This window comes from Pyrus communis, chromosome 16, assembly GCF_041283825.1.
Source record: "Pyrus communis isolate YQ-2024b chromosome 16, ASM4128382v1, whole genome shotgun sequence".
Taxonomy (NCBI): domain Eukaryota; kingdom Viridiplantae; phylum Streptophyta; class Magnoliopsida; order Rosales; family Rosaceae; genus Pyrus; species Pyrus communis.
Genome location: NC_142580.1, coordinates 13,531,088 through 13,551,489, shown reverse-complemented (window position 1 = coordinate 13,551,489; position 20,402 = coordinate 13,531,088). Strand labels below are relative to the sequence as shown.

General features: G+C 37.8%; 2 protein-coding genes across 2 annotated transcripts; both read right to left on the bottom strand.

Moving 5' to 3' along the window:
• Nucleotides 1-423: 423 nt before the first annotated feature.
• On the bottom strand, nucleotides 424-9,197 carry LOC137731586 (putative ion channel POLLUX-like 2). Its single transcript, XM_068470740.2, has 24 exons — nucleotides 8,828-9,197; nucleotides 7,416-7,483; nucleotides 7,190-7,308; nucleotides 6,536-6,822; nucleotides 6,388-6,459; nucleotides 5,539-5,614; nucleotides 5,329-5,427; nucleotides 5,095-5,249; nucleotides 4,895-4,999; nucleotides 4,637-4,723; nucleotides 4,405-4,489; nucleotides 4,169-4,316; nucleotides 3,672-3,748; nucleotides 3,501-3,581; nucleotides 2,902-3,093; nucleotides 2,695-2,808; nucleotides 2,147-2,239; nucleotides 1,885-2,008; nucleotides 1,710-1,786; nucleotides 1,511-1,558; nucleotides 1,349-1,418; nucleotides 1,184-1,257; nucleotides 928-1,038; nucleotides 424-853 (listed from the first exon to the last, which is right to left on the bottom strand). Exons 1-24 carry the CDS (start codon nucleotides 8,917-8,919, stop codon nucleotides 752-754), a joined length of 2,556 nt encoding a protein of 851 aa, XP_068326841.2. The 5' UTR covers nucleotides 8,920-9,197; the 3' UTR covers nucleotides 424-751.
• A 5,157-nt stretch (nucleotides 9,198-14,354) lies between these two features.
• Nucleotides 14,355-20,392, bottom strand: LOC137731852 (serine/threonine receptor-like kinase NFP). Its single transcript, XM_068471096.2, has 2 exons — nucleotides 19,220-20,392; nucleotides 14,355-15,298 (listed from the first exon to the last, which is right to left on the bottom strand). Exons 1-2 carry the CDS (start codon nucleotides 20,360-20,362, stop codon nucleotides 14,564-14,566), a joined length of 1,878 nt encoding a protein of 625 aa, XP_068327197.2. The 5' UTR covers nucleotides 20,363-20,392; the 3' UTR covers nucleotides 14,355-14,563.
• Nucleotides 20,393-20,402: the final 10 nt, after the last annotated feature.

Genomic DNA, 20,402 nt, shown 5'->3' with positions numbered 1-20,402 from the left:
AAAGGGTTGCTGCCAGTGAGGTGGGTTGTTAAAGGGTGAGTGCATCGTTAGGGTTCTTTGACAGAAAGAGAGTAGAGAGAGAAATAAAAAAATGGGAGGAGATAACCCATTTATATATGAGGGCAATTAGGTCATTTCAAGGTGTAGGAAAATCCTATTTCTGTCTAGCAACTGTGCATGGCGCGTGCATGCTTTGTGCATATTCAAAAAATCTTATTTCTATCCAAAGATTAAGAAAATGTCCCATTTTGGGGTATTTCCTAAATTTTCATTACAATTATTAATCAAATTCCCAACTTGAATTAAAGTGTAAATATGATTGGTGTGGCATTATTGGGTGTGTACAAATTTAGTGCACAAATTTGATGCACCTAGCATTATTCTAAAGACAATATCAAGGTATAGTAACATGGCAAACAATGCTTGTTATTGTTAATCCAATATTCTAGGAGGGGGTGAATACTCAACCTCCAGATTTCCTTTATTGGACAAATTTCCATGAATTTGTTTGTTCCCTGCACCAGTGTTACAGTGTTTCACATCAGAAAAGAAGCTAATACTGCAAAACATGAGTGCTAATACCGGTTCTATGGTACAAGCTCGGAGAACATTTTCACTGTCAAAACATGAGTGCTTCTATTTAGCATGGGATTCAGACTTTCACGACCAAAATTTGGGTGAACGTTTCAACTTGAAATCATATAACACTCAACAGCAACGAAAACAATGGACCGGCGACCAAATGTAGAGTCTACAGAACGATAGGTTGTTCTCCTTCGAGTTCAGATATAACTATCAACGAATCTGTCAACTCAAGGGAGAGGGGTTCGGACTTGGGAACTGGATTGATAACCTGCACCGTGACATAAGATATGAATGAGATGTCTAAACCAATTTCAGAGCCGAATCAAATCAAGATGTTTTTACCTTCTTGTTGTTTTTCACATAACCTATCGCCACTTCTTTCCGCAGTTGTGCTCTTTCAGAAAGCTCAAAGAACGAAGGGTTCTCTCCGTCTTTAATATAGAGGCTGATATCCTGTCGGAACAAAAACAGGCAAAGTTTAAATATACGGTTTTAACGGATATCCAATCCAAATCCTGTAGCTGAAAATATAAAAAAGACAACGTCCAACCAGGATCAAAATCATAGCATATTAAAATTCAGGATTCAAGGTGCTTACCTTTACGTATATTTCATCACCCTCGGCATTAAGAATGTCTTTCCACACTTCATTTAGTTCACTGTTCTCAGCAACTGATATGCACAATCAAATAATGACTTGTTATTTTGGAATTTGACCATTATATATGTGGTGAGAACTAAGTCTAGTACAATGATTCAATACCTTGGGCTGTTACGAGGCTCATTACTTCCTCTGCGGCAATGTAAGTCAGGGACGGCTTAATTCTCATGATCTGCAGTGATTTTGGGGTGTATAATAATGTTAATATGGAAAAATATTTGATAGAAAAATCATATTCATTGAGAAAAGTCTGCTGCATCATACTTGTTTGCCCAAATTCGAGTCCACGATCTCTGCAACAAGATTCTGTACCTGCAGTACACCACTTTGTTACTTCCTTTGTCTGCTCTAGGTGACAATTATGACTAAGTTATTGTGAAAACTATTTAATTAATTAAACTCAGAGTTTGAAATTTTACCAAATTGGAAATGAGGTACTGATGTTTAAATGAACTTGACCTACCTTTACACCAAGTTTGTTGCAAATATTTTCAGCAAGAAGAAGAGAATACGCGGATTGCTTGTCTGCCCTGGTTGGATCTGAAGAGAGGGTACTTTAACACAATGCAACCAAAAGCTAATTTAAACATCATAAAACCAAGAAAAGAGAAGGGAGGGGGGAATTCAAGTGTGTTCACCTCCGAGAAGCCATTCTCTATCGGATATTACAACCACCGACAAGGGAACATCTTCGTTCTTCAATGAATTATGGAAATGCTCTATGGTATCTTGTAAGGTTTCAAAGTTCAATGGATTTCCAATCTGCAGCACATTGAAAAAAATGGAAGTTTTAAAGGGCAAAAAAGGAAACTTTCAGAGAAAACTAGTATCGAGAAAGAAACGAAATCCATAATGACACCAGAAGGTTCCACTCTCTAGGTTGAAAGAGTGAGGCAGTACCCGATGAGAAACCTTGATGTGTTTGAGTTTTCCGTGTTCAGAAACTTGTCTCGTCTTCATTCTGTCCTCTAACGGTACATCTGACAGAATTTCCTGCATATATAAAACAATGATTCCTGGTTGTGAAGACAAAAAATTCTAGTATTGCTTAGTCTCTATCATGCTTCCTTAAGATGAAGAAAATTGCAATAACATCCCAATTGATTTGTTGGCGATTTCGCCGCCTTCACATTACTTTTGGAGTACATTGCAGCCACTTAATATAACTACCTCTTCACAATTTTATCACACATGTACTTGCGTAAGTAACAATGTAGGTTTACTAATGCTTTACAGATCAGGGCAATTGATATATTAGCAATTTTCACCGCCTTCTGTTACTTTGGAGTACCTTGCATCCATTTAATATAACTACCTCTCCACGATTCCATCACACATGCACTTGCGTAATTAACAATACACCTTTACTAATTAGAACATTGTTTTACAGTTCAGTGAAATTGCTGAGTATAGGATCCACAAAGAGTTCCAAGCGAATTAGAACATACCACGACACTGCCAGGTCCAAGATAATTGTCATATTCTTCAATCATCTCTACGATGTCGGGGCGCCATCCAAGCAGAAGTATAAATTCTTTTGGTCCCAGATTATAATCTGAAGCCTGCATTAATAAGAACAAATTTATTCAGAGTTGGAGACCAAATCTATCAAGTCCTGGTGGCCTTCAAGCAATTATGTCTTAGTAAAGTCACACCTTAGAGCCTGGTTTCTTGGGACGCCTGACAATGTTCTCAAGTCGTGTTTTCACCAGTTGCAAGGAATGCGGGTGAGTACCACCGTTTGTTTCTAGATCATCCAAACTTTGATCAGCGCCTATTTCTTTGACAACATTCGAATAAGTAATATCTGGTGTCTTACTCCCATTAACAGGTGCAATGAATAATACCTACAAGATGAAAGTGCACAACGTTAGGAGCTCATAAATAAAAATGATGTTTAACCACGATCCATTCAGCCAGCAAAACAACATAAAGCAAATACCAAAGCAAATGAAGCAGTCACAGAGTGAATCGCTCAGGTTTCCATGATCATCTTAGTTTCTTTCTTCTATTTTGCAATTATCAAATTTTACCGCACTTTTGTCTAATTGTCTGCTCATGATAAATAAAAACAGGAACTGCGAAAGTAAACAATCTAATCAACCATCGGTGTGTAGAGAAATTTACAAAACAAAACTTTAACAAACATTGTGTTTATGAATCCATTTTTCACAAGTCAAAAGAAATCTCAAAGTTACTGGTGCTTGTTTTAGTTCAAATTAAAAATGTAAATTAAGTCCAAAACTTCTCATACTTTGTCAGTTTCCCGCAAGATTTCACTGTCATTGGGGTGGAAGTCTATCTTCCCGTTCCTATAAAGCCCACAAACAACTGCCTGAAAGGGATATCCAATCAGAGAAATTCCAAATCAGCCAGCCGCAATAAGTTCTTCACTAGCAGAATTACATTTGGCAGATGGTGTTACCTCTCGAAACCCATGTCGTAACCTCCTATACTTGATCCCCGCTAGACTTGGGAAACTGCAAAGATTAAATACATTTTCTGCACTGAGCAGAAATGATATCAATTAGTGTGCCATCTCAGAAATGATCGGAGAGATGGTTCCAGTTGCCTGATAACCAACATGATTTAGAAATAATCACCGTAGTAAAAAGAACAACACATGACTTGGGTTGACAGGTCTAATTTCTAGTTACCGCCTAAAGATTTCAAACTGATATTTGTAAAGATAGTAGGGCCTCAAGGTATCGATTTATTACCACAAATAAATGCACAACTGATAAAATGGGAGAAATTATCATTACAGCAATAACATTTCATCTGTAACTTTCCGATTGTTGGTCATTAATCACATGTCCTTTTGGTAATGCATAAAGTTAACTTTGAGGGTTCAAAAATAGAATTTCAAAAGCATCATCACGAGAAAATTAGTTATTTCTTCGAAAGAGACTTGTACCATACTTCGATAATTAAGCAGGTGCCTGTAGATCTTTATGAGTCCCTTTTGACGAGAGCATTGAACAAATAATTTTGATGCACCATCTTCTACAGGCTCTACTTTTAACCCTGAGATTGACTTTAAGAGCTTACACGTATTGGAATTTGAAACCTGCATCATTGGGGAGGGAAAATTTAACATGGTTTTAGCACACTTTGTAATAAAGTTTAGTACGAAGACACAGTGATTAGTGATATACCTCAACAATTGTGGGGACAGATTCCATGTTAGGAATAGGTTGAAGAGCCAGAACAGACAAAAAAGCATCAGTGTCAACTTCATACCTAAACAGATGAGGATGTGAAGTCAAAACACGTTTGAAAGAGAAGAAATTTGTAATATACTAGGAAATTCCAAAGAACCTTTAACAAAAATCTTGTATACTCTAAGATGATCTCTCACTTAGAAGTTAAAGTTGATCAAGTTCTCACCGGTCACCCTTCGTTGGCAGTATAATTATTGCACGTGCCTTGTTGGCAGCGGCTCTTTCAAATGATTTTGTTAAACTAAGGCTGCAACTGTAAGAGTAGAGCCTCAATGTAAGAATCAGAAGCACACAAAGTCTCTATTTTATTATCAAATCCAATTACCTATGACATCATTTATTACTTTGTTAATTTTTATATTCATTGCACCGAGGCCTTCCAAAATCAGACAGAGATGACTTAGATGATTTCTTATAGCCGCACCTCTTTGAAAGGATGTCAATATGAATAAGATCTTTGGCTAAATTGTCCGCGAGCTTGTCCATCTGCTTTCTTGGGAGATCGGACATAAGAAGAATTTTCTGCCTCCTGTGAACATGTAAGCAAGACAACAACACAAGCCAGTAATTTAACCACACAATCCTGATATAAGAACCTCTGTCCGAGTACAAGTATTAGATTACCTAGCTGTAGCAGTACCTAAGCGGACAGCAATTTCGTGATACTTGTTTAGTTGCTTCAGTATGAACTGAAGATGACTGTTCACTCCACAAATAATGATATGATCAGTCTCCAGAACTTGTATTTGTGCGCCCTCTCTCAGCCTGTACATATTGGTCTGTGCAAATCATGGCCATAAGGATGCCGTTTACATATAAGTTAGATGTACGATAATGTTCCATGATTCAAGAACTTACCCTGAACTGTTCAGTCATTGTGCTCAATAAGCGAGTGTAAACTAATATGCCCCATATTGTAAGAACAAAACCAATAACACGTTCAATGCGTGTTCTTTGCTGCAGTGTACATCGTACAATACATGTTATTTACAATCATTTAAGAAAATACAGAATGAGCGAAAGCTTATAGAATGAACCAAATGATAAAAGTAGAAAACGACATCACACTTTTAGATGTGTCGATGATGAACACAGACATGCCCAAGCCTCCCAGAAGCAGTCCTCCAAAGACTCCTTACTACCCCTGTGTAATTTGAAATGCATTCAGATTGTAAAGAAGCATGAGGAATAAATTCATTTAAAAATAATACCATTAATAAGACTGCTGAACCGTTACAATATCAAATAATTGTCAGCCGACATCATAACAGCTTCAAGTTTTTTGGAATAGTGTGATAACAACAAACTTTCTCATGATATCAAAGCAGGAAATCCTGGTCAAATCATGCAAGTGTAACCAATATAAGTTGAATTCCACAAGTTGGCCTTTAATGGTGAAAAGAGGCCAGCATTTGACGGGAGTGTTAGAATATAAAATAATTGTTGGTCTAAGATGCTGAGATCCTTGTAAAGAAGATGGATAGAAGAGACAAAACCATATTCTTTCAGCAATTCATTTGTGATAGACAACGATTAGACCCCAAATGCTTAAGCTGTTTGGGAATTGGTCAACAATGTATATCAATCTAACACCGTCCCTTACACAAAACCCGTTCTTGCTTTCCATGTTGCCAGGCAAACAGAAAGAAAAATATAGCTGAAACCCCACCCTGCACCAAAAAAGTAGTGAACGGATTGAAGGTTCCACATCCAGGACCTCCTGCTACCAAAGCTCTGATACGGTGATACCGTATTAGAAAACTTCAGCTGCTATGAAATGGGCCATCAATTTATATCAATCTAATAGTCTAGACACCAAGAAAAAGATTGCTATATAATGAACTACCATAAAGCAACATGAAGCAGAATATGCCAGAGAAGTAATTCGACCTGCTCTTAGAAAGGATTATAGGTTACCTAAACTTGTAGAATAGGAAGCCACCAATGACAACAAATGAGAAGCATGCTACCAGGAGCACCACAAAGAACCTAAAAACATTTACAAAAGAATTTAGCCAAACGAGAACGGTAACTTTGCAAAGCTCTATCCAAAATCTTCACTTACGTGGCAACATTTTTCTCAAGTTGGATGTTAAATAGATACAGTAACCGTGCAAAGCTCCATCTAATATCTTGAAATGAAGGAAAAGACACATCCAACGGACGAGGCACGGGTTTATTCAAAGAATTAGAAACACAGGCAAGGGGCAAGGTGGCAGCCCCGAAAGTTTGAATGATATAGGGAAGTTTTGCTTGGACAATCTTGATGAAAGTATTAAAAATACTTGACTGCACAAGTCTAATTGAGAAATAAAAGGACACCAATCCCATCATGACTTTAGTCAGGTGAACCTGCAAATACACCAAATTCCATCAAGAAATTTACTAAATACTAGTAGCGCCATGATATGAATAAAATGCAAGATCTGAAGCCAGCAGGTTTTCCCGGAATTAAAAGATTCAGAATATGATGAGTTTGTTCAAGTTATCATGGATACAAATAGTTGATAACAGAGAGTAAACGGGTGAATCCACTAAATAGAGGAACCTCGAAAGGGGTTTAAGCTGTTACCCGCTTTAATCAATTCTAATTCAGCAAAACTGATTTGTTCTTTTTTTCAGATTAAAAAACAATTATATCTAATGCAGATTCACCCATCTAATGCTCTCGTTAGAAATTGAACAGATAAATAAAAAAATTTCTATCTAATGCTCTCACCTGAGAAATATTAATTGGGTCTGCACTAAAGAGTTTGTCATTCGAATCGTCTTCAACATTTATATACACAGTGGAATCTAACTTATTTTCTGCCCCTTGAGAACTGGCCTCACATTTTCCTGTAAAAAGAATAAACATATGTAAGATATCCCTGGTGAGTGATCAAAATATAAAGCAGAATATCAATGCATTCACACATGATAAAGCATACAAACAATATTCTCACCTCTGTTGAAACTACATGCATGTAAAGACGGAGATTTGATCCACCAAAAGTGGCATGGCATTAATTTCCTGTTAAGTATCATATCAAAGTTAGCATCATATGGCTCATGTGCGCTAAAACTCAGGATAACTGTGCATCAATAGCCCCAATGTATGTATCATAACTAGGTTGCACAAATACAGACATCAACAACTGTACTCCAAATTACAATTTCTGTCAGTTACATAATATGGTATTTATCACAATATGCTTGAGATAGAAATCGGAAAGCTTTTCATTCATAACACCATATGCTGCTTGCAAAACTTAAATGTGATAACCGTGCATCTTGGTTCTGTAAATACCGAACAGATGATAAGGGCTTATGAAACAGAGCTCGACACGGAGAATTTATGTATATGGCATCGCACATTAACTGACCGTTTTCATCAGTAAACCATTATTGTCATCAAACTCCTACTCTACAGGAGGAACACATACTTTTAAATAGGCAACAGCATGAGAAAGGCATTTAGTACTAGTTAAAATAATAAGGTGGTTTAAGCAGACAATTTCCTCGAAGATATGCAGGAGTTTGAGCTGAAGTATTTAGAATATCAGAAACCGTGTATGTCAATCTGCAAGGAAAGGGCGTAATGAATCCAGATAAGTCCTCACGGAAAGTACTCATCTTTTGATCACTCTCTCTCCGCCATTAGAGCCGGTAACATTGTAGGTTCAATTCCTGCTGCAGGATGTGAAAGTTCTTCCTTAAGGCTAGGTTGGGTTCCTCGGGTGAGGGGTGCAAACGTTATCCCTCTACTTCAAGCCCTACTCCCAAATCGAAAAAACAATGAGTCTTGTTGTCGTACTTCCTCTCCATCCGGGTACTAACACAGAAACTAAACTTCCAGGCAACTTAACCAGCCCCTTTATCTACCAAACTTCAAACTCCAACAAGTTCACACTTGTATCAAAAGAATTCGGCACTACCCAACAGTTGAACACCCGAAATCTCTCAATTCGCATTACAATCAACAGTTGAGAATTTCAAGTACTACCCAGTTGACAAATACTTAGGAATCAGAGGAACATATAAAATCTACCAAGAAACAAAGCATGAAACTTGAAGGTTAACAACAACCAAGTACCACTACCAAGTGATGGGGTTCAAGTGAATTGGTTTTCAGGACCAAGAGTGCAAACCTGGACCAAAGTCGGACGCTAAAGAACCTAACGTTCGGATTCATACACGAAAATGCAACTCGAACTACAGTTCAAGGACGTTTGCTACAATTAGTCCATTAACCAATTAACGAAATAAACCCTTTAAAACCCATATGAATGCCAATGCCATCAAACAACCAAAAACTGGCATTATAAAAAACCCTCACTTGGTAATTGAAAAGATGAGGAAATGAAACTCTAAATACCTTTTTGGGGAAGAAAAACGGTTGGAGACGGGAACCCGACAAGGCAAAACGCAGAGCTGCAAGCTGTGCAGCTGACTACTCGGAAGAACCATGTCTGTGAGACTGTGACAGTCACAAGTGTTTTTCCGGAGTTTTGAGGTTTCACAAGAAAGAAGGAAACATTGGAGACGCAACAGAAACTTCAAACAACACAAATGGAAGTTGGAAAAAAGAAACAGAAATCTAGGATCTTTCGGGGAATCCAACGTGGACCACCTGCAGAGATTTTTCAATGGAAACAGGTATTATTTTTTAAGTTATTAATTTTTTAAAATATATATCTTACTATTTTTATAATAATACGTTGATGAATATTTCGGATACCAATTATACTGAAGAATCTCTCAACCACGTGGTCCCTCCCAAAAATGTCATTTGCTTTCCTATGCTTGCTTGCAACTACAGAGGACACTGAACAGTCGTTGTCAAACCTTTTGTCGTCGATTGATGATTAATTTCAGTACCATTAAAGCTTGTGGATGGAGATGTTCCAAACAAGAACACCAATAATCAATTATTTGATGATATTTCTATTTTGCGAGGATTACGATACCGTTGAGAAGATCAAAATTTTTAAATTAAATAATATGGTTGTAAATAATTGAATTATTAATTAAATACTGATTAACGTATTTATTTATTATTAATGACACATTATTTGATTTGTAATTTGATTTAAAAAAATTTGATATCTCTAAGACTGTCCTGAAAATTATCACCAATAGCGGTTTTTGATTTCTTATCCCGATTTCATCTGCAATCAAACAATATATCAACGTCTCACATGAATAACGTTGTATTTTTACCTGGGGGTACTTGATATTGTGGATCTCAACACATGAATAACCTCAAAATCAATTAATAATATTGAAAGTTATTCAAGTCAATGTTATGTGGTTGAAAAGGATAAAAGTATAATTTCATTTTCTAATATAAATCGACTTTATATGAACAAGTATTACCAATGAGACACGGTAATTTGATGGAAGGGATTTTCTTTTTCTTTTTTTTTTTTTTTGGAAAACCTTGACGGTATGAAGAAAATTTTACTGATAACAAAAAATTATAAGAGGTATCTCATAGTGATAAACTGACTTCTTTTTCCATGTAGTTCTGGTACTGCATGAGCCATGAGGCAGTATCATAGTTTTTACACAAGGATCAAATGATACACAAAATCATAATCACTGGCCCTAAGATATGCGTCTATGGGAGTTTGAATTCGGATTGGGAGCTCCAACTCTTTGCTCTCGCTTTCCACTAGACCAACCCTTTGAAATTTCTGTATTGTTATTTAAGAGAATGGTTGTAACTTGTAAGAGAATTTTTACAAACCATTGTTGTGCGTGAATGCGTGAGAATAGAGATCAGTGATTACTTGGTTAAGGGAAAGTGAGGATGGAGAACAAAGACAACACAAGAAGCAATGAAAGTGGGGCAAGTGGTGGAAGCTGAATCCAATTGTCATGGTGTGAAATCTATCATAGAAAACTACAAATACAATAAAAGATGAGTTGAACAGATCAACATGTACAATAAGTGCAATTCCACATTTGCTTCACGCACTTGCTTCACACAAGTGCTTATAAGGCTTTATACTGAAAAATATTTTTGCCGAGCCTAATAGTGTGAGTTTCTACCTAAGAAAGAGTTCAAGTGATTGATGAATTGAAGCCCACAACACTATTCAGCCTGGAATATGCCAAACCCACAAAGATATTCAGCTCGCAGATGGCGCTCTAGGCCTACTACTCGAATTAGTAAAGCACCCCACTTTGCCTACTACTCGAATTAGTAAAGCACCCCACTCTCAAAAGGTAGGTAGCAAAACCCACAAAGACATTCAACCCGGAAAACGCCCTAGGATAACAGCCTCTGGCTGCCCAGATCTGACAGATGATGACGTCTTTACCTAGCGTGCTGCCTGGTTTGACGACTCCTACAACCAGTTTTTTGCCCATCGCCCCAGAAACTTTCAAGTTTGAGTTTTGGCATCATAATTTTCCATCTGAGGACAAAGGAGAGCACAACACAACTTTGGAATGTTAGAATTGCCTTTTGATGCAAGTTGTTTTAAAGGCTTTATTTATTTTACTTTTTATAATAAGAAAAACAATTAGCAATGCCCTTCGAGCTTTAGACTTTACTAGGCAATGCTGCCTGCGCGTTGCAGCGGGATTAAAAACTGTGTTGATTATTATGCTTGAAAAATGCAGAGATAGTCGAAGAAAACAATAAGATAAATTTAGATATACAAAACACTGTAACATTCACTTCAGTTCATTGCTTTCACCCAATTTTCAACTGGGACCAGCATTTGTACACAAAAGATTAGAAAATGCTGGACCATGTACATGCATAAAATATTGGTCAACCTAGACTACACATTTTTGCCAGCATTTAGACAGAGCATTGGAAAATGTTGTACATTATTGGACTATGTAGGATTACCCTTCCTGGGATTTACCTATTCACATCATGGAATTACCTTTCGTGGGATTTACCGTTAACAACTTTTTCAAACTTCATCGTATAACCGAACTTATAGTAGATACATGCTAACAACTGAGCTGGTTAGACTCGACATTATAGGCTGAGGCAAGGAACTCAAATAATGCTGCAGTATCTGTCAATGTATGATAATCGATGCCTTCACCACTTTGCAACAGCCACTTTAACCGGAATTGGGGCCAAGTTATTTGCTAGGGACCTGAAAATAACCAACACTGCAGGGCTATGCATTCCATTCTATGCCATCGGACCTCGTAAAAGAATTGCAATTCATTCCATGTCACAGCTATATTTTCATCTCAAGCAATGCTCCTTTAACTACTGGCATCATGCCTCAATCCCAGATTCAACTCTTTTCCAAAAGTAATCAAGAAAATGAACACTTGCCCAAGAGATGAATTACTAGAAAACACAATAGTATATGCCACAACTCCTAATCACAAGAATTACAATGTGTCGTGACTGTAATCTTTCTCAACGCATAACAATTTACATAGAACAAAACACATACCCATTTCACCAAACTTGTACTATGGTGCTTATCATTGAGATTTAAACCACCCATCTCATTGCTCATTGATTTCTGTTGAAAACTCTTGAGGTTTGTGGGATAAACCATTTGCCATACCTTAACAGCCCCACTTTGATGACCCGTTACAAACCAGTTCATATCTAGCCAATTAGAAAATGAACTACTAGTAACAGAAAGAATTGAATCAGAAACAATCTTCATTAATGAAAGAATGACTGAGAAGGGATAGTAAAACCTTGACTGAGAAGTGGTATAGCTTGAGAACTGATCGGATACAGAGAATGGTTATTCATTCTATATGAATACTTTGATGACTTTCAAGTGCCTAACTCATTGATTCGAATTCAACATCTGATTCTACTATTTCCATGATATCCACATCCATTTTCACTTCTTCAAAGTCAATTTTCTCTTCTCCATAATCACCAAGTCTCAAGAATCACTCAATAATGAAGAAGCAAATGAAGTATAGACAACAAGACATGGTTGGAGCAAATCGTCGAACACCTGGTGTGCGAAATTACCACGGACATCACTAACCCAATCATGAATCCAGAAAATCAGAAGAAGCGACGGAGAAAGCACATAGATTTCAATTACTAATGGCTTCGTGCCACAACTTTCACTTCCCAAGCAAAATGGAAAAAATTTTAGAGTACACTACAAAAAATTAACCAGAAAGAACAATTCCATATTTTGCAGAATTTAGAATGAACCAAGAATTCACATGACCAAATCCTCAAGAAAGTGAAATTGAACCAAGAATTCAGAATGAAATCATACCCAAACTCCAAATATATCACCTTCCTGAATTTTTCATTGACGAGTAGGATCGAACAGGCAAGAACCCATTAACCAACTGAGTTCAAATCACGCTACGATTTCTGAAATCACAGATTACGCACGAAAGATGAAAAACCCAGATGTGATTTTGACGTTGCTGAGTAAAAATTGGGCACCAGAGGGACAATTGGGGTGAGCAGTGCAAGGCCTTGATTGAAGGGCTGAATAATGCTCCTTCTTGGAACCCAATGGTAGTAGAAATACCAGTAGCAGTCGCCGATTGGGATGAAGGGATTCCACTGGGTCCAAAAAAATTGCTTGACATCCCATCTTCTTTCCTTGTATTAAGAACTCGATGAAAATCTGAAAATTTCCCGACTTCAAGAACTGAAAAGAAAAACAAATTTCCACTTCTATTTGGCCTGAAGAAACAATTTTGATGACCCAGATATCACCGACAATATATGTTCATAGCCCAGAAGAAAAAATGAACCAAGAAGTTACGGGACGATCGCGAAAGCACTGAAGAACTTACAGAATTTCTATTGAAAATCTGAATAGAAAATAAAAAATCTAAAGAAAAACGGAACCACCAGAATCCACGGTGTGAGCCAGGCGAGTCCGGTACCATGTTAACTAGATTGAAATATTTGAGAATTGAAAAGAAAATCAAAAGAAAGATGAAGAGAAAAAAAGATGAACACAGAGAGTTTGGAGAGAGAGTTTACAGGGAGAAATATGAGACTTGTATTAACTTCAAATAATGAAAATTACACTCACTGTTTTATACTAGAAAACCTAATAACTCTAACCAAATACTAATAAACTTGCTAACTGTATTTCTAACTGAAACTTGTACTCTTAATAGTTATGAGTGGGTAGCAAATCACAAAATGGATATTGTACAGGGTGTGATACTGCAGATGAGAATATTGCTAACCAATAGCTAGTTCAAATCTAGTTTTTATCTTTCCTAACAGATCGAGATAAAAGCCAAAAAAATATAACAACTTTAATTCATCGCAATTCATCTTGCTCTTTCTGGGAGAGCGGGAAAAAACTTTCTTTACCAAGTCGTGTTAAGCTTGCCCTGTGCTTCTCGGATGGTAGAGCACTACACTCTCCATGAGAGAATAGGTGCGGGGTCGTATTAAGCACACCCTATGTTACTCGGGTTAGTAAGACGCCCCTCTGTCTCCAGGTGGGTGGCAAACCTACATATTGAACCAGTCCGGGATGTGATGGGATTCAACAGCCAGCGACTGCCCAGATCCTGCAGATGATGATGCCTTAACCTAGCGTGCTGCCCGGCTCAACTTCTTATCATACAACCATTTTTGCCCACTCGTCATAAATTTTTTCTATATTGAATTCTCTACAGCCCTTCATTGAAATGGAACGGCAACGTTTGCGATATCTTGCAAGCTTGATGTGGCTCTCTCTTGATTTTGAGTGTTTTTCTTCCTTTTTTTTTTTATTCTAATTTTCTTATGTGTATCACTAATTTGAACTTGGCACCTAATTCAACAGTCTGAAAGAGAATACTGCTAAACTAATAGCTAGTTGGTCGCATACCTCTTGAGTTTGATTTTTGGTTCCTAATGATTCTTTTCCTACCACTTGAATAATATTATTCCAGATTTTACCAGTAACACCTCACCGTGATAAAAATATTACGAGTAGAAACACATATCCTCAAGAAGTCAAATACATAATATTATTTACAGGTACATAACAATTACTTAGACAATAGCTCTAAAGAGTAAAACTATCACTTACCCTCACGTTCACAATAAGAATTCGACTATAACCTTTGTCTTTCCTAAATGAAATAAAAGCCAAAAGAAAAATAAAACTTAGTTCATCGCTGGTCAACTTGCTCTTACTGGGGGAGCCGATGATCCATCATCGGAGATGTCAAAAAACAAATCATCACTCTTACACAAGGCATAGACAATATCCACCATGGTTGGCCTTTTTGAAGAATCTTTATGCACACAAGCAATGGCAACAGTCACAACATTCACTATGCTCTCCATTGAGAACGACTCCAAGACAAGTTCACTGTCCACCCACTCCCTGAGTTTCCTTGCCTTCTCTTCCTCATTTCCCTCCAAAATACTACCAGCACTTGCCCACAAAACATTTCCATCTTCATCAACCGCCTCCTTCCCCGAAACAAGCTCTAATAAAACCACCCCAAAAGACAAAACATCCATTTTTGTCGATACCACCCCGTCAGCTAGATACTCGGGTGCAATGTAACCTTGAGTTCCAACAATGTGCATTGTTATGGCATTGCAACCGGTCTTTGCTAGCCCAAAATTTGCTATTTTCGCTCTCATGTTCGAATCTAATAGAATATTGCTGCTCTTGATGTCTTTGTGCACAACCCTCGGCCTAGTGTGCTCATGAATGTATAGGAGACCGTTTGCAACGTCGATAGCAACTCGCAGCCTTGTCTTCCAACTCAATTTTTCCCTCTGGTTATGATGCAACCATGAATAAAGAGAACCATTTTCGACATACTCGTAAATTAGATAGCAAGAATCATCCTCCTGATCTATGCAGAAGCCCTCTAGCTTCACCAAATTGCCATGGTTTACCTTCAAAATTCGAAAAAGCCATTGTTTTGTCAATTATAATTCAAAATTGTGCACATAATCACTTACTAATCATGTTTTAAAAGTAATCAAAATACCTTTGGAAAGTAGTTAAAATGTTTGCTAATAACAGTAAATTAAAGGAAAATAATTTTTATAGAAGTTATTTAAGTGAAAGTTACAAATCTTGGAAGTCATCAAAGTTTTTCAGTTCAAGCATGAGAAGCAATCTCACATGCACCCTAGTTGAAGTTCTTTTCTTTTCCGGACAACGCAATAAATATTATGAACTATTTTAATTAATGACATGTGTATTGAGTGTTGTTATTCTCATCCTAATGTCTTATCCCTCACCTACTTCTGAATGAAATTTTTAAATATCAGTTGGTCCATTTATAAAATAACAGATAAAGACCTTAAAAGGTAATATACAGGTTCTTTAAGTGGAGGGATTCCATGTTAGCCGTATATCACTCCTTGAATTTCCTTGTCCAAATTAGATTCATGTTATGGTTTGTAATTCGATTTTGGTTGTGATGGAGGGGTCACTATTCCAAAGCTCTAGCATGAGCAGGGTGATAAAATATGAACCTGCTAAGGTTTCATGGGTTCTAGAGTTTAAGCCATGAGAGAGAAGTGTTGAAGATGGCTTTGTATATTTGCTTGATGAAAACAATTACAAGATGAAACATATATATAGGGAAGAAAAAAAACATAAGCCTAATTTTGCCTAACTTACCTAACTTGCTTGACTAACCTAACTTGCCTAACTTTGAACAAGAAAATTGACTAGCCTACCATTATTCCAACATGTTTATTTCAAGCATTTTAACACTCCCCCTCAAGTTGGAGTGTGAATGTCGATGACACCCAACTTGCTAATTAAGATCTCAAATTGTGCCAAGCTTAGTGGTTTGGTGAACAAGTCTGCAGGTTGATTCGAGGTCCGTATGTAAGCTGTTTGCACCGCTTCAAGGTGTGGTTGTCGTGGCTTGTCCATGAATTAACCACATAAGTCAGGTCAGGTCGCGTGATGGTTAAGTAAATCAGCCTCCCTACGAGTCGCCTGTATGAAGAAGGATCATGTAGGAGCGTCCCATCAGTTTGTGTAAGGGACAGGTTTGCATCTTCTAGTATTTCCAATGCATATTTGCGTTGGCACAATGCAATCCCTTGTTTAGATCTTGCAACTTCTATCCCCAAAAAGTATTTGAGTTTTCCCAAATCCTTTAGTTTAAAATGTTTGGAAAGGAAGAGTTTAGTCTCTTCAATTTCTCTCAAATTGTTACATGTGAGTATCACGTCATCACATAAACTTTTAAGTTTAGTGAAGTAAGGACTTACACTCATATTGTTTTGGACGCAATCATGAATTTCGTTCTCAACATGGAACAGCTGAACTATATTCACATGTGAGAACCTCTCCTGCAGATCGGTCCACATTTGTCGAGCATCCTTGTAGTTGATGACACTCCCTGAAATTTCCTTTGTCATGAAGCCTAGTAGCCATGTCTTGACAAAGTTGTTGCAGCGATTCCATTGCTGCAGTTCCTCAAAATTATCCTCACTTGGTTTGTTGACGTCCCGTCAACAAAACCAAGTTTGTTCTTGACCGTTAAGGCCATACTCATGGATTAAACCCATGTGTTGTAGTTGTCTTCCACCAATGGTTGTGGTACGAGGATTGCACCAGGTTGATCCGAGTGGTGGAGATAGAGCGGGTGGTTGGGACTTTCCCATTTTGAATGAGAGGCCATGCCTAGAATGGTTGACCTTGTGGAAGATTGCACCAGCAATAATCTCAAGAAATCTTTTCTGATGTGGAAGATCAGTCAAAACTGCAACCACAGAGCATACTCGAAATTTCAAGAGACTTTACAACCAATGCTCTACCAAGATGTTCCCAGGTTGATCAGAGGGGTGTAATAAAAACGGGTTCGAGAGATCAGTAGCCATCTCTAATGGTTTTGTGTTGGTTCCTGAATCACTCATGATGACGATGTTGTTGATTGTGGTGCGGAAGCGTTGAAGATAGGTGGGGTATTCAGAGTCACCAGAAACGGCGCTCTGATACCATGATAAAATATGAACCTGCTAAGGTTTCATGGGTTCTAGAGTTTAAGCCATGAGAGAGAAGTGTTGAAGATGGCTTTGTATATTTGCTTGATGAAAACAATTACAAGATGAAACATATATATAGGGAAGAAAAAGAACATAAGCCTAATTTTGCCTAACTTACCTAACTTGCTTGACTAACCTAACTTGCCTAACTTTGAACAAGAAAATTGACTAACCTACCATTATTCCAACATATTTATTTCAAGCATTTTAACACAGGGTGACAATCAGTTCACAGAATAAGAAACCCAAAGAAGGCAAAAGTTGAGTGAGGAGCCTAGAGCCTAGAGCCTAGAGCTGTTGTCCAAAAATTTAGAAGAAAAAATTCCAAATTAATTGAACCAATTCCATAAAACGGGATTTAGAAAAATTCAAAAAAAGGACCTTTGCAATTTGAATCAAGGAGGAGGGACTCCAAAATCCGTTCTCCAAAAAAAAGTAGTACTTGAAAAAACAACAATCCCAATTCCTTAAACCCATACCTGAATTTGAAAGACAACACGCAAATATCTTCGATTTGTCTTTCAAGATTGGTGTTCGATTTTTCTAAGAGACAAGTTTATAATTGCATATGTGTTTTAGAGGTTATTTTAGGAATAATAGTGGATGGGGAAATACTATTTCAATTTTTTAACTTTTTATGGTGAGTAGAATTATAATGTAGATGAAAAAAATAGAATAATTGTGTGAGTCTACCAGCTCTCTATATATTTTAAACTGCTCTAACCTATATTCAATTCTGAACAAAACAAAAAAGATAAAAGCATATATTTTAAACTGCTCTAATCTATATCCAATGATTCTAGTCACTCAGTTTAAGTTGTTGGATAATCCAAACGGCCAGATATGTGTCAGGCACTCTTAAGAAAAATTGCTATTTGTGACCCTGTAACATGCTTACGAACATTACACCTCACTAATTAATAATAAAAAGAGAACAACCCTCATGAAGGCCATGATTTTGCTTAAGTAAGCAGTTTTGGTTAAACTGAAGGAAAAGAATCATTTAAATGAGCTGACATCGCCTATAGTTCCTTTTACATTTTACTCTTGTTGGCTTGATTAAGATTCGATGTCTTTGGCCAATGGAATCATTGACATACTTCAGTATTCCTGACAATGCTTCATATATATATCCGAAACAACGTTTGCTTAGACTTTCATACAACGTTTGTTTAGGTTTCATCTCGAACAGACGATGTTATTTTGGCCATGAACAAAATATTCCACTTAGAAAATAGTAAGTAAAATATCCTACGTTCCAGTAAAACAACACTAGCTTATCAATCCATATTTATATATATATATCAATTCACACTTGCCTAACCATTATTCACAAATTTAAATTTGCATTATGGATAGCTAGTTTGCTCAAGGAGTGTTTTTGGAGAATCTAAGTTAAAACTGCCTTAAAAACGGATTTAACTAGTCTGCTTAAGATGCTTTAATTGCAAAAATTGCCTAGGAAGGACATGTATGAGCAATCGAATAGTGGATTTTTTGTAGTGTAGCGGGGTTGAATGAGAGCGGAAATAATCTCTCAAAGGTAGTGATTTTTACACTTTTTTTCCTTGTACGCTCTTTTTTTTTTTAATTTTTGTCCGTTAATTCTCCTTTGATTTATCACAGGCTAAAGAGAGCCTAGTTTTGATAGTTTTGTAGAATAGTCCTTGTTTCCAAGTGAGCTTGTGAGGTTAACAAATGCTGAAGTGTGTGCTATGCAACAAGATGAAAACTTTACCAAATACCCAAAAATTAAGAAACAAAAACAGAGAAAAAGAAGGAAGAAGAAGAAGGTGAAAGAACCTTTTGTAAGATCTTGAGCTCCTCATAGGCGTTCCACTTCATCTTCTTAATGGCATAGTAATCTCCATTAATGGAACCTTTATACACAGACCCTTCAATCAAGCTACCATCGCTGAACCCGTCTGTGGCCTCTCTCAACTCTTCAATCCCAAACACTCTATACTTGTCCAAGCAATCCCAAACATCCGCCATCAAATTCACCTCCATTTCCTTCGACCTCTTTGACCCCTGCTTGCTCCTGTACAGAACCTTATTCTCCTCCTCATCTCCTTCCCCGCCAATCTTCTTCATCAGCAATCCGTCTCTGTAAATCGAAAACCCGATGACGAAAACCAGCAAAAGCCCGGTAATTCCCAGCCCAATTGCGAGCCCTGTGATCACTCCTTTCCTCTCTGTCTTCCCAGAGGGTGGAGCAGAAGGAGCAACAGTGGGTTGGGAGAGTACCGGAAGGCGAGTCACTGGCACGAAAACCGTGTCAGAAGGCTGGATGTTGTCGCCGTTTAAATCAGTTATGGAATGTTCTTGCACCCCAAACAATGAAGCAACGGTTGAGATGTTGTCAGAGGGCTGGAAAACGTACGAGATGAGGTAGTTGACTTGGTTTCCGACCTGGGTTCTGTTGGGGCACTTGCAGAAGATAGGAAAATAGGCGGTGACTCCGATGTTTAAGTTGGTGGCGACCAGATTAGGGTTTACGAGCTCGACGGACTGGTAGGTGGTGAGGTCTTGGAAGTTGTGGGTGGAGACCTGGTAGAAAGTGTCGCCGGCTTTGATGGTGTAGGAGATATTGGCGTAGGAAATGGAGATGGAGGAGTTGGGGGAGTTGCAAGAGCAGGAGAGGGGGACAAGGAGGGGCTGGCCGGGGACCAGGGGGGCGGTTGGGGAGGAGATGTTGCTGGGTTTGGAGATCATGAGGCGGCTGACTTGGAAAAGGTCGCCAACGGCAGCGAGGTCGAGGAAGTCGGGGAAGAGGGCACTGTAGAAGGCGTAGGTCTGGCAGGGGTAGTAGGTGGTTTGGTTGGCTGAGCAAGTGTAGCCTTCTGTGGTCGGACCTTGAGCTTCTGCATGGTGGAGGAGGTGGTGGCAGCTGAGGAAGAAGAAGAAGAGCAGGGCAGCGGAGACGTTCTGAGTTTTGGTTTTCATTTTTATCGGGTTCTTTCGTATTTTAATGTCTTATAATATA

Excerpts from the sequence above, each read along its gene's own strand:
- LOC137731586 (XM_068470740.2), bottom strand. The coding sequence starts at position 8,919 with ATGGTTCTTCCGAGTAGTCAGCTGCACAGCTTGCAGCTCTGCGTTTTG. Across the intron at positions 4,317-4,404 it reads CTGTCCCCACAATTGTTGAG|GTTTCAAATTCCAATACGTG; the intron begins GTATATCACTAA and ends CCAATGATGCAG. Across the intron at positions 1,559-1,709 it reads GCAACAAACTTGGTGTAAAG|GTACAGAATCTTGTTGCAGA; the intron begins GTAGGTCAAGTT and ends GGTGTACTGCAG.
- LOC137731852 (XM_068471096.2), bottom strand. The coding sequence starts at position 20,362 with ATGAAAACCAAAACTCAGAACGTCTCCGCTGCCCTGCTCTTCTTCTTC. Across the intron at positions 15,299-19,219 it reads AGCTCAAGATCTTACAAAAG|GTAAACCATGGCAATTTGGT; the intron begins GTTCTTTCACCT and ends CGAATTTTGAAG.